The sequence below is a fragment of the Anopheles ziemanni genome, chromosome 2 (assembly GCF_943734765.1).
Source record: "Anopheles ziemanni chromosome 2, idAnoZiCoDA_A2_x.2, whole genome shotgun sequence".
Lineage (NCBI taxonomy): Eukaryota > Metazoa > Arthropoda > Insecta > Diptera > Culicidae > Anopheles > Anopheles ziemanni.
In genome coordinates this window covers 85879413-85893530 of record NC_080705.1, presented here as the reverse complement: position 1 = coordinate 85893530, position 14118 = coordinate 85879413, and the positions used below count along the sequence as shown (strand labels likewise).

The window sequence follows — 14118 nt, the reverse complement described above, 5'->3', positions numbered from 1 at the left end:
CCGGTCGATTGTCGACCCGAGGGAAACGGGAGCTGGGGAGCTTGAAGGTGGCCGACAAAAGGATAATAATCCTACAAATTACGAACACATTACCATATGCAAATCGGGTCCCGTTCGAATGTCAGTTTTGCGCTCGGCACGGTTTCACGTTTCCGTCTTTTGGTGAACTTTTCGTTTGCTACCGTTGGAATGACGCCATTGGGGTGCTTCCCTTTGTTCTAGAGATTTTTTTTCTTTTTGTACATTTTACATGATTTTCCAACTCCCCGAAAAGTTTGGTGGCAGTTGCGACGCGAGGGAACACTGGCCTGCCAACAGCTACGGCTACGCTCCCTTCGCACAAAGTTAAACCAAGGGGATAAATCTACCGTCCCATTTTTGAACTCTCAGGTTTGGGAGGGAGTTCGTCCCCCCAGAACTTTGTAGGGTCGGTTATGATGGAAAGGAGGCGATTTATTTTCCAGGTGCAGTACGGTTGCGAGGAGGTTTGCGCCAAAGCACGCAGTGGAGGGAACCGTAATGAGTGAATTTAACAAGGGCATCGCTGTAACGAGGGGTGCTACATCGATGTATCTGGTTTGGCGCCGGATTGGAGAACATTAAACAAGCTATTAAGTTGTTTCCATGCGAGCTCCAAAGAAATGGTTCATTTTCGGGCAAAGAACAAATCCACGAAAAACATTCGCTAAATTATTCATAACGGTGTGTAACACATTCAGTTGATATAACGTTTTTGCTGCGTGTTCGTTAGTATACAATGAAAAAAATATGAAAAATATTTTTAATTTCAAAGAGATGTGGCCTGTGAATCAAATACAAGAAAAGATATATTGATACAAGAAAATGGAGAATTCTAAAATTATGACTTAATACAGATTCGTACTATGTAATGCACTATCTTTATCTGACAAATAAACGACCAAATATAGTCGAAACTGGGTCTATACAAGACGCTTATAGTTCCAATGTTGTCTAAGCTTAAGGAAACCTTACTTATGAACACGAGCTTAAGCAGAACTAGAACAGTTCTTCACTTCGCTTTGGCTTAAATAAATTATATATGAACGAAATCAATTAAACACTTACTTATAAAGGTACTTATTTTAGACCTATTTCGTAAGGTCATTCCATTCCATTAGATGTCATTCTGGAAAAGCTTATAACACAGTGCAAGTATCCAAGCTGATGCCATTTTTGTCGTAGCCCAAGAAACCGATCGTAAATGAAACTGTTTCAAGCTGATCAGTCATTGTTTAAACTACAAGTTGTAAAGCATTAGAAACAGATTTAAATCTGTTCACCCGACGAATCGACGGGTGTGTAGTTTCGCTGACCAACAGTTATTAAAACACCACCGGGACTCGTAGTGTCAAAATCCGGGATACGGTCAAATTTTAAGAAAACTTGTCTTTAGCCAAATTTTACGTTCAAAAATGTTTTACTAAATGTTCTCCACATTCACCAACAAACTATGCTTTTGATTTTTAAAATTATAATTAGACTATTTCTACTGCAAATTCGCAGAAAACTTTGGCCGAGTTGTGCCGAAACATGACGGTATTTCCATGTCAAATATCTTTCTTTCTTTCTCTTTCTTTCTTCTTGGCGTAACGACCTCTTGGTCATGCCTGCCCGTTAAGGGCTTACGAGACTTGTTTCCCTGTTGTACGTGGATAGTCAGTCCTCTCATACAGGGGAGGGTCCGGTCTCGGTTGGGATTCGAACCCACACCATGTCAAATATACGGTCCTTAACTACGCTAAGAATACATAGAGATTGGACTATACAATCACAAAGAAAAACCATGATCATCTAACTAATGGCAGTATATAGTGGACACGTTGACTGCCAAGCGTTTTTAGCACACTGTTTTAATACTATCTTTTATAATAAAATTAGTTTATAACATATAGTAGAGCTTTCTATGTTGCATTTTCATTTATTTTGTGGCAAAAACTGTTTGCTGCTAATTACAGCTGGCTATAAAAAAGATAGATTATGTTGATGATGATAAATTGTTTCAAAGTAGTTCTTTTCAACATTAAAAAGGAACTTCTTCTGAAAAATTTGGAAGCTTCACGTCGGGAACCTTACGTTAAGCTACTAAGAAAATATAAAGCAGACTAATTCTCTTCTAGCAGCGACCATTCTCTTCTTAAAACAGGGCTACATTTATTCTCTGTCATGGTCTTTGTTCTCAGTCATTTTCAAGAAACATTGCCTCGGCTATTCCTCTTCTTTAAAAAAAACCTCTTCCAAAGAATATGTGAAGGAAGCAGTGATTGCATTTGCGAAATAGATTAATTAAATTTATCGCCACATAAACCTCGATCCGGTTTGTCCACTACGGCCTGTTTAAACTGTCATAGTTTTATTACGTTATTGGCATGTCGGGTCGATTTCTTTCGACGATTTTCCCGATTGCGGATCATAAAACCCACCAATTACCATAAGACGGGCGAAAAGAAACAGATTGTAAAACTAACCGTGGCTCGGCGAACGCGGCCTCGTAGGAGTGAGTCGGGCCCTATTGCAAGTTGATTAACTTTTATGGACACCGATAGTTAAAGAATGTCCAAGCGGGAGTTTTATGGACGGGCCACACTCCGCCACTCTGCCAACGGAACCCATTGAAATTAAGAGAAAAGCAAACAGACCGGGAGAGCGAGAGGATAATATACCACATCCGGGTTCCACTAAAAGGAACCGACGACAAAGCCAGCATCGATCGGTTGTCGTTGATTGCGCAGCCCCAAAACGTTGGAAGGAGGAGGAGGAGGAGGGCATAAAAAAATATAATGGCACATCATAAAACTGAAGACGGATTAAACGGTATCGGAGGCGTGTCGGAGTGAACTGAGCGTCGGTCAAGTTTGTCGTTGCGAGCGCACAAGTGCATGTGGTTTATGGCATATGTGGGGAAAGGAAGCACGAAGGAAGTTTGGTGCGTATTTACGAGAATGTTGATTGGAAGTAGATAAAACTGTTATCCTGCCCGCACGTGAAAGCGCCACGAGACGGTCGGTTGGAAGGATACCGTCGCTCTTTTAGTACTGTTGACTTTGGAGGGTAGAGGAAGTTCGTTGCGAAATAGCCACCTCGGGGAAGTGGCTTGATCTTGCGTCTTGCGCTTGCCATAAAGTGCACCAGGGATAGGGTGGTTAGGCGTAGGGGGGGGTAAAAGTTTCCCGTCACTTGTGACACACTTACCGGGCGACGTGCCGTCGGTGGAGTATCCGGTCGAGTAAGCACTCTCCGGCGACGACAGTGTGTGACCCATCGGGTGCGCCGTCCCGTGCGGGTGGTGGTGATGGTGCGTCGCTGATGGATGGTGCAGCAGATGGTGCGCACCGGCCCCGGCGGCGGTGGGTGGTTGCGGTGGCGACGGGGAGGACGACACCGGGGGTGCCGGGGCCGGTGGATGCAGATGTGTCGTGACGTTATTGATTTGGTTTGGCTGATGCGGATGCTGATAGGAGGGTCCGTTGGCGGTGTTGCCGGGCGGTGGCGGTGGGGGGTGGGCGGTCGTAGAGTTGCCGCTGCTGCTGCTGCTGTTGGTGTTGTTGTTATTTACATGATTCAATTTACTGCCACCGTCGGAGCGGGCGCCCGTCAGTTTGTGGAACTTGCTGGCGAAGGTGGAAGTCAGCGAGCTTCCGGTGCCGGTGCCACCGGCCCCCTTGCCCGCCACGTCAAAGTGGACGTTATTGTTATTGTTATTGTTATTGCCATTGATAATGCGATTACGGGGGGTGAGGGGCGAGGCGGTCGGTTTACTTCCGCCAGCTGCACCGGAGCAGCCATTAACGGAAGTCACCGCTGCTGGAACCGGTGGGCTGTTGGGTGGTATCGGGTACACCGGGTTATTGTTGATGCCATTGTGTTGCAGGTGGTTGTGCTGCTGCTGCTGTTGTTGATGATGTTGGTCGTAGTACGGACCTCCGCCATATTGTGGCTGGTGCAAAACTTTGCCATGTTTGCTTTCCCCATTCGAGGGCGGCTTTGGGTGGTGGTGTTGTTGGTGTTGGTGATAGTGGGCGAGCGCACCGTTGAGCATGTGATTATTGTTATTATTGCCGGCGGTGGTGGCGGCGAAGTTATTGTTGCCATGATGATATTGATGGTGGTGTTGGTTGGAATGGTTGCCCGAGGCGACGGATGACGACGAGGACGAGCTGATGCGGGCCGTGGCCGGATGGAGGCGCTTGATGCGATGGTGGCTGGCGTCGAGCGAGTGCAGGTCCTCGAGCAGCTCGTTGCTGGAGCTGGTCGCGGGCGAGTAGTTGCCGTGGCCGGTGCCGTTCACCGCCAGGTGGCCGTGGCTCTGGTGGCCGACGGTGGAGCTCGCGCCGGTCATGACGCTCGAGGGGCCGGTGCTGGCGGAGTGGAAGTCAAAGTCCGGCATGCCGTAGGGCATTGGCCCACCGTCGGCGAACGAGTCGACGCTCTTGGAGTAGTACACGTTGGCGGGCGGACGGCCAGACTCGAGCGTGTACGACGATCCGTTGCGCGAGATGCTTTTGGGCGACGAAAACGCGTGGTGCTGCTGCTGGCTGTTCGACGACTGCGTTGCTCCGTTCGCGCACGTGCTCATCCAGTACTGGGCGCCTCCACCGTTCGGCTGCTGGCCACTGTTGGCGATCCGGTGCTGGATGGGGAAGTGATCGGATTTCGGTGAAATCGGCACATTGTCCTGGTTCGGCGAATGCCAACCGCGCCGGCTGGTTGTCTGTGGGCGAAGAAGATAATTTGTTTGAACGAATCAGTTATGTCGCTTTGTGACACCTTGCCATAAACACGTGGATAAAGGATGACCAAGAGTTACTATTTTTTGTAAATGGTTGAAAGTGATATTTTCAAATGAAGTAGCAATTTTGTAATCCCGAAAGTAAAGTATTATTTGAAACCTATTTTCGTTTAATTTTTACTTTTGGGTATATAATTATTTGTTTGTGATTAACTAATTTTATCATACTTGAAGTTATTCGTCTACTCAGTTTATTTGCCACAGTGTGACTTACTAGCGTGCTCTCATTAATTAAAATAACTCAGGTTAAGGAAGTTTCAATCGTTTCTTTTTCAGAAAAAATGTGTGATATAATGAACAAACTCGATAATATATTCAAATGTTTACGGGTCGGCTAAAATAAGTTGGCAGGCCGAACTTGGCTGCCTGGTCTAAACCATCAAATTTGGTTTTAAGGCATAAAAAATTGTCTTTAACTCTGGATTTGAACAGGCAGGTTATTAATTTAAATAATTAGAAGTTGTTGTCAGAACAAATTGATGGCTATTTTTGACTTTTCCTTTTTTTTTTGAATGTATTTCAAATTTTTGTAAAAGAGCTTTTCTGAACGTTTTTATTGCTGTATATAATATTACACATTTATATATTAGACAAAATCACACAGACAAATAGGCTACGGACTCGTCAGTCGAAGAGAAAATAAAAATATGATGGTTATTTTATAACTACTTTGTTTGAATTTAGTATCAATATGTTTTTTTTTTAATTTTTTTTACTTCAAATAATAGTCAAAGAAAAGAAATGTTAAATTTCTAAATATTTTCTAAAACATGCTTGATCCAATCGAATTTCTTGACAGCATGAAACACGAGTGAACTACACACCCATACAAATGGCAAACGATCGATGTCGCAGTAAAGTAGAGTTTGCCAAAAAAATAAAAAAAACTAGATTTGCTTTTCCATTTTCGCTTGGTGCATTTCTTTAAGCTTGCAATTAAAATGGTGCACAAGAGATGCCGCAAAAAAAGGTTTCTCTCGGGAAAAAGTGTTTCCTCACTTGCACTTCCAGTTTCACGTTCCATGCGCAAAAAGTGCAGTTTGACTTTTTTCGTAATCCACAGCAGGATTAAAAGTTCGTACAGTCTCGTAGGACGTGATGAGAACAAAGGGGAAATAACGATATTGACGATGCCAGAATAGTTTTTAACTCTGCACACAAACGAAGTTAGTGTTAAAAATTGGAAAACCGCTTGAACGTGAAACTTTCATTACAGTAAGTATTAAAAACGACACTTTAAACTTGACATTTTGTACCAGAAAAACTTATTTATTAGAATAAATTGGCGATCGCTTAATAATCGTGCAAACTTACATGATTCTGAATTGGTGAGACCTCGCTGCGTCTTGCAGGACTACCGATGGTCGAATCGCCCGTGAATGTTCCACTCTTGTAGCCATTTTGTGCCGTCAGGACACCGTAGTTATTGCTGCAAAAGGGGGTGAAAAACGTGTAACAGATAAATTGAAATTCAAATATATTGGAATTGTTTCTCTATAGATGAAAGAATGCAAAGAATAATAGCCCTCGATCGATGCAGTTCGGCCCGATGGATGTTCGTGGAGATAAATTGAAATGTACCGATATAAATAATCCTGCGCAAGGTAATTTTTCAGCGAAACCGAGCGAAATGAAGCGAAATTAATTATTCAACCGTTCACAAATTAGTACCCTTTGTCCGTATGGTATGGGATTAACTCTCGTTTGTTCGACGATCGCGGTCCGCCATGTTTGCTCGTTGGAAAAGAATTTCACCAAGCATTTCATCAATTATCGGACAGGAGAAACTGATCAAATATTTGTGTTCGCAAATTACAGCAGTCGGCGTCGCAGCTGCTCCCCACTTTTGGAAGTTATTCCGTTTTCTACAAGAGAACAAAGTTTGTAACGAATCAACTTAGAAAGCAACTAAAGCTGACAAATTTAATTTATATTTCCCGGGAGAAACCAACCTCAGATATACTAATTCAATTGCGCGCGGGGCAAGTAAAACGTTTTCCCGGGGATGGACGATCGGTGGTTTTTCTCGCCACTTCCAGACACTTTTCCGCACCGTTTGTGTGCGTGGCGTACGTGCCACGCGTGGCGAGTACGTGGGGCGATTTGGGCAGATGGGAAAACATGTTTCTTGCCCAGAGAAAAAAGAGGAACAAAGCCACGAAAACAAGATGAAGGAAATGAAACTTCACAGTCATGTTGTTAAATTAGTTTCTTTTGGCGCCTTCGAACGGTGTGTTTCGCTGACGTTTGTTTCGCTGGAGTTTGTCGGACTACCGATTTAATGGCCGACGCTTCGTGTCGCCCCCGGAGGAGAAAGACCTCCGGTTCAGCGTGCAAACGGTAATGATAGTAATGTTTGCGATGGTTTATGTTATCATACATCTTGACGTCTCATTCACGTCCCTTCACGCGAGCGGGAACGAGTGGTTCAAAGAGAAAGGCACGAACTCAAACAGTTTTATCCATCACACATTTTGGTCTTTCTTTTTTTTATCAAAAATTGATAGCCTTACGCTTACCGTCCGCTCGGTATTGGAATTTAGGACGCACTACCGAAAGCGTTTACATACGGATATGCGGGCTACGTGCCGGCGAAACGGCGACGGCTCTCGGTGGTTTTTGCCTAATCCATTTTTGTTTTCTGCCGTAAAAATAGGAAAAGAGAACCTAACGAAAAGATAACGAGGAGGAATCGTTAAATATATTGCTTCCACTCGTGGGGGACTATTTTTCTATCGGTAACCGCGCCACCGGACGTTCGGATTAGTTTGTAGTGGTGAAGAAGGGGAAAAAAATGTCCATCCCATTCCTCCGGGAAAGACTAAGGCTAGATTAGATCGTCCAACGGGTGCACCAGGCACAACTTTCTCGGCTGCAATTTTCTGTCTTCGGAAAACTTCTGCAAGCCGCTCCATCGAGAACCGTGTTCCCTTGGTCCTCCGGTTGTGGTCACTTTTCTCTTATCTTCTCGTATGTGGTTTGATAGCGTCCCAAAGGGTGGGGTGTTGGGCCGTCTGGCAGTCATTTCGGTGGTCCCTCGGCGAGGGGCAGTCATTTCGGTGGTCCCTCGGTTGGTTTAGCGATAAATTTTTATAAGCACAATTCCCGGTGGAAAAATAAAAACCCAAAAGCCTCCGCTCAGCCGAGGCTGGAGTATGAGAATGAAAGGGGGGAAATTTGAAAGAACAGTGGCTGCTAGCGTTTGAAAGAAAATTAATAGAATGGTATGTGCACGCTGAAAGGACACAAATACAAGAACAAAAAACTGAAATTTCAAGCAGATTGTGATTTGTCCAACATTATGAGTTATTTACACGAAAGATTTTGGCAGGAAAAATAAAATAAACCGGTTTGAAACTATCAACTACAACAATGGAAATAGAAATGTTTAACCTGATTAAAGTTTAAACCAAGTTCATTAGATTAGAAAAATAATGTAGTGACTTTAATATTGTATCTTTCCACAACATAATTTAAATTGATTCTTTGAGATGTGTCTCTTTGAGAAAACTCTTATCATTTGACTGTGTAACTGGTTTTTTTAAATAGGTTTCTTTAATCTCTTTAATTAAAAATTTTCTTATCCACCATTTCATTGGCCATCTAATCAAAGAAACAAGTTCTTTCTGAAGCTTTCAATTTACAGGACATGCTGTCTCTAGCAAAATAACAAAACACCAACAGGGAAGATTGCAGCCACTCTGGAACAGTAAATGGAACAAATTAAATCCGGCGGGACACGTTTCGATCGTGAAGATTGCTGTGGTGGAATGGAAAAACTTGAAAAAAGCCGGAACTCACACCGAGTTAAATGCAGAAAGAACGCCACTGGAAACCGAAATGAAGCGCGGAATAGAAAAGAAGCGACGCATGTGTGCGATGGGGAAAGACAAGCTCATAAATGTTATCACATCTCTGTGGAATGGAGCCAATGGCGGTAGTGGAGAACATTATCACCATCCTCCCAAACGGGGGGGAAAACTTGAAGAGGAAAAACACCACGACGCGCTCGTGAAAGACCGCTCGGCATTGGGCAATGAACAGGAAAAGCCAAGCACGGCGGCTAAATTGCGTGTTTAGCATGGTTACTTTAAGAATCGATTAGTTTTAATGTTGCACAGCTTCATCTCTAGATTGCCGTGCTTCCGTTGAATTGTTGCGTTTATGTTATGAAAATGTACCGAACAAAAACACGCCATTGTGCGATTAGGAGCATTACGGCTTAAATATTATCATGTTTTCGCGCATTGGATTAATCTTCGAATCTCATACACCTTCCGATAAATGTAACAACCAAATTTGATTTAAAATCGTTCCATTCAAAACCTGCCATTTATAGTTAGCTTCGGTAACACGAACGCTAAACGCACTACCTGTCAGCGTATGGAATTGAATTTGACCCACCAGGAAAATTCATAAGCCCCCTCCCCAAAACCACCCCTTTTCATGGACGGAAATCCCTTAGTTAACGGATGCAGATGTCAGCAAAGTTGAAATGCGACGTGACGGGACAGAAATTGTAACTGGATTTCATTTACGCGCTGGAATCGCATTAGTCCGAATCCTGCTGCTCATGCATGATGAATGACGTTTACAGGGAACATACAAGCTGTCTACGGGTTTGAGGAAGGTTCATGTAAATGCATTCAGTGGCGGGTCTGCATTCGGTGTTCGTTGTGTTATCTGTGTTTAAAGGTTTGTTTGTATTTTTCGGAACGATTTCATGATGCAAGGATGCACAGTAGTTTTTGGTAGAAAATGAATCCAAGCGTCAAAATTGGGATAATAAAATCTCTCTAACATATAAAGAAATATGTAGATAGCTAAACCAGAAGGTCAACTTGTGAAATCGAACAAACGATTCTTCTTCGTAAAAAATGTCCAAAATCTTCCCAGTTTTGAAGGGTATATTTAAATATTTCCAGTAGGGTGAAGGTACCAATAGTGGTGCACTGAGTAATGTAACTAACAATATGATGTAATTTGTGTTAACAACACAATATTTTACATATTTGTACCAATTATGATCGAAACACGACTTTTCTTCTGGATAACATCTATTTTCGCAGTAAAACATAAAAAATAGACAAGAAAAGCGCATATTTCTTCCGAGTTGGTTGCTCCTATAATGGTGATATGGTTCCTATAGTTGCACTTACCCAACGATAAATAAAAATAAATCAAACAGATTTAAAGAAATCAAGGCTGCCTGTAATCTGGAATTGTGTGAAGTATTTTTTCTAACAAAATCTGTTTTAACGGGAAAGATGTCAACCAAGAGCGGGCCGTCCCCGGCTTTGGAGAAATTACTATCCAGAAAAAACTCTCTTCTAAGGCTTAAGGTGTCAAAGCAAATGAAAATAAGATTTCAGCTAAGCTACCTGTGCCTAAAGATACCTGAAATTGAGCACAAGAAGCGACCACTGAGAAGTTTTCAGTTTCCACTTCGCCATCATCCGAAACGCAAAGCCTGCTATTTCAAAACACTCCAGCTTTATTGACATAATTTTAAATACTCCAAATGACGGGAGGCCTCCAGTTGGGTGGACAGGCGGTGGTGCAAAGCTCATAAATAAAGCTCAAGAGTCAATTAGACCGAAATTACTGCTGCTCGGTCTCGTGGTAAATACGCCGAGCAGGGAAGCGAACAGGCAAATTGCCAACTCCCACCATCGATACCCTCTCTCGGCCCAAGGAGAGAAAATCCGTCTAGACGCTAGACAATGTACGGTGGACTTATCGGAAAGCGGCCGAAATCTTTGCAGCCAAAACCACTCAACACATGCCGATTATTGGCCGATCGATAGGCAGAAGAATTTCGGATCCGGGCGGTTGAGAATTTTCCGCTCGGCTGGAAAAAGCATTCCAGGCACATACAGTATATTTCCCGCACGCTTGGCCTCGGGTTAGATATAATCGACGTATCGATTTTCTTCATTGTTGGCTCGTAAAACGGCTCGGCTTCCGGCTCCGACTCCGGTTTCGTTTCCTTGAAGAGCCTCGAACGCCGACACGTTGAAAGATGGCACTTAATTGAAGCGTAAAATCAAATCGTGCCGTTGTGCGCGATGACGTCTGTCACTTGAAAGCCTAATTTTTCCGTTTCTTTTTCTCTCGACCCCACTTGGGCTCCTTCACGCGGTGATGGATGATCTGTTTCTCCATCAGCAGCGTCGGCTCGACTTATCGAGTTAGTGTGGCACGGGTTTTGGAGCCGGTGCAAATGTGTGAGGAAAAATGTCGAGGAAAATAAGGCTGCGATTGTTTTGCGCACTCAGCAGTTTTTTTCAGTTTTGCAGTACTCTGAACCGGCACCGGGTGGTTTGGGTTTGGGAAAGCGTCTTTCACTGCACATGGAAGCATGCCAGGAAAGCGCTACGACATCCTCGGAGACAGCCTTGCGAGACGTGATCCTAGAGCGCTAGAAAACAATATAAACAAACGTGCCGGGAAAAAAAGGGCACATCTTCCAACCAACCGAGCACACACAGATGATGGATTGTTTGGCGCATAAAAATGGAAAAGCCCTGTTCTAGAGCGGAAATTGAACGGCGGGGGAAAAGGCAAGACAAAAGCTCCTCGGGAAAAGCAAACATTGTCTGGGTTTTGGAAAGGTTCCAATTGCACCGCACCGCGGAGTGGAGTGTTGTGATGAGACACGCTGGGAACCGAATTTTTCCCAGCCGTATGTGGACCGCCTTTCCGAGTTTTCCGACACACGGGGTGGCCGACGGAAAGCGACATGACAGAAGTTTTCGTCATTGGAAAACCGCAAGCGTTTGTTGTCTCGTAGGCCGTAATGTTCATCATCTGCCGGGGTTTTTCATCAGCAGCTGCATCATCTTCATCACCGTGCACCTCATTCGGATGATGCTGTCTCTTGTATGTTTCGATTTTCCACCCTCCGTTTTCATTACCACACGGGTTTTCATTCACCTTTTTCTCAGCCGGAGGAAAACAAAACCCCCACCATTGTTTCATCGTGGAATCATTTCAAGGCTTCTGATACAGGGCTTCGTTTTGGCAGCGAAAAGCATCATACTGTGTGTGGTGGTTTTTCCTATGCACCCTTCCCTCACCCATCGCGAAAAGTTGAGTAATGAAAAACTGTCTACCGTCGTCCATCAGTCTCCGTCGCCCGCGAACAACGAGCCCGAAAACTTTTCATGTTAGAGCGGCAATGAATGTTTTCCCTCGTACAAGCGGCTCGGTTTTTGGGCGTTAAAAATGTTGGAAAAAGTACACTCGTAAATGTTAATACACACCCTGGCATTTGTGGAAACATGTCGGCAAAGCCGGACCGCCAACGCAGTCTAGAGAGTAGAATGTGCGGAGCAGCAAAGAATGCACGATTGAAATTCCTATGGTTTCGCGAATATTTGCTCGTAAAGCGAGTCGAGGGAGAACGAAAGCTCTCTTTATTTGTTTTATATTTTATATTAAATATTAAATCTCCCTTCACCCCCAAAACGGTTGGGGTAAGGAATCTCTCTCGAGGACATTATCTGTTATTTATATTTGTACAATCAGCGACCGAGGTTCATGAGAACAAATTGTGAATAATGAAATTAATAAATATACGCATGACCACAATAAACTGGACGCTTCCAAACCATACTTAACTAACTTCGACAATTGATTGTTCCGTTTGTTGGTTACATCTCGGATGTACATTCGAATGCGTACGACTTGCACATACTATTACTACAAAACCCCCCCCGGCCAATCAAGTTTAAATTGCACATAAGCCGATTATGGTCGTTAGATACTTTGATCGTGTCCTTTGACCGGAACGCAGAACCAGAAGCCGGCATCCCAATCTGCATTGCACCGGAAAAGCTAGGAAAACCCACGTCGCCGCTGCAGTGCAGGGCGGAAAAGTGAAAGTTAAATGATGCCGCACGGGGCACGTTCCAGGTTACGTGCGACGGCAGCAAATGATGATTCGAATCTCGCTCGGATTGGCTGCGGGCAGTACTTGCTTTCGATTTTGCACGACCAGCTCCGGTTCGGTCTGATGAGCTTTCGGTTTCATTATTTGTATTTCGAATCACTACCGGGCCCCTGCTCGCTGGCGTAGAGCATCCCTGGGAAAATTGTTCTACCGACGCTGCATTTTGGCGATAGGTGGTTCTGAACCATCGATTTTGCTCCATTTTCTGCACAAAAGAAAATTGTTGCCAGACGTCTTATGCAACACACGCCGACACACAATCCCCAGTTGAAAGTGTTTCGGTGTTTCGGAAACTTTGGGCTTGGGAAAAGTAATTTCACTGCTGGGATTGAAAAACGGGGATGCCTCGAGGCTGTTTCCGAAATGGAAGCTGCCTCTTTACGGCCTAGTTGCGTCGAACAGTGAGCATTTGTGAAACATCTCTGGTTTTGTAACTATTTACTCGTTTTTATTTTGAATATTTAACACGTTGACTGCCATGTCTATCATTTTTGATAGCCACCTGTCATTAGTTTTAAAAAGTTTTTACCTCAAAATAAATGAAAATGCAACATAAAAACTATAGTAATAGAAAAATTCCGAATTGTTTAATAAGCTAAGCCTTTGTTTAATCTTTGAAAACCGACAGTTTAATGAATGTTAAAAATAAATTTGATCAAAAACGATTGTAAAGAAAAAGTAAGTTAAAAATGCTTCGCAGTCAACGTGTAAAATTATTTTCAAATCTAAATGAAAAAGTCACAAAAGAAAAACTAACTTGTATCTTGCTTAAGAAAAACTGACCAAATGAACAGTGTGAAATGTAAGTTTTAGTTATGAAAATATAGGAAAATAGCATGATATCTCGTTAAAAAGTTCGGTAGCAAATCCGGAAAAGTATTGTGAACACTCTCGTTCGTTCTGCTTCCATAGTTCCGTTTTCCGTTAACTCTTTCCTGTCCTACGCTCAATGGAAATCTTCGACGAGTCCTTGCCGGAAGGCATTTGCTGCGTCTGCCAACTCCTACCCCACCCCGAGGCACCCAGGCTTTCCCGGAAAATTTCCTACATCCGCTTCAACTTACCCACTGTTTCCGGTTTTATTTTTGTTTCCCTTTTTTCTCGGTCGCACAATATGATTTTCCATCCATGATCGCAATTTGGAACCGAACATTTTTCGTTTCCCCACGGACTCATGCACGGCAGATGCGCTTGTTGTTCGGTTATCTAAATTCCTTCCTGTTTTGCTTCTTTCACTCCTTTTTCTTCACTGAGGCGGCGTTCAGAGGTTATGTCGTTGCCGTGACGTCACTACTGTAGGGAAAGTGTAAGTGGTAAGAACTGCGTTAAATTGTGACAGTTCGGTTGTTTTTTTTTG

The 14118-nt window shown here is 43.6% G+C and overlaps 1 protein-coding gene across 1 annotated transcript in view; it reads right to left on the bottom strand.

Moving 5' to 3' along the window:
• LOC131281332 (uncharacterized) overlaps window positions 1-13914 on the bottom strand; it is a 30103-nt gene extending 16189 nt beyond the window's left edge. Inside the window, exons 1-3 of the mRNA XM_058310658.1 lie at window positions 13826-13914; window positions 6122-6236; window positions 3211-4729 (exon numbers count right to left, since the gene is read on the bottom strand). Of these exons, the coding sequence (XP_058166641.1) occupies window positions 3211-4729; window positions 6122-6236; window positions 13826-13914 (1723 nt within the window). The remainder of the gene's footprint in view (window positions 1-3210; window positions 4730-6121; window positions 6237-13825) is intronic.
• Between the last annotated feature and the right edge of the window lie 204 nt (window positions 13915-14118).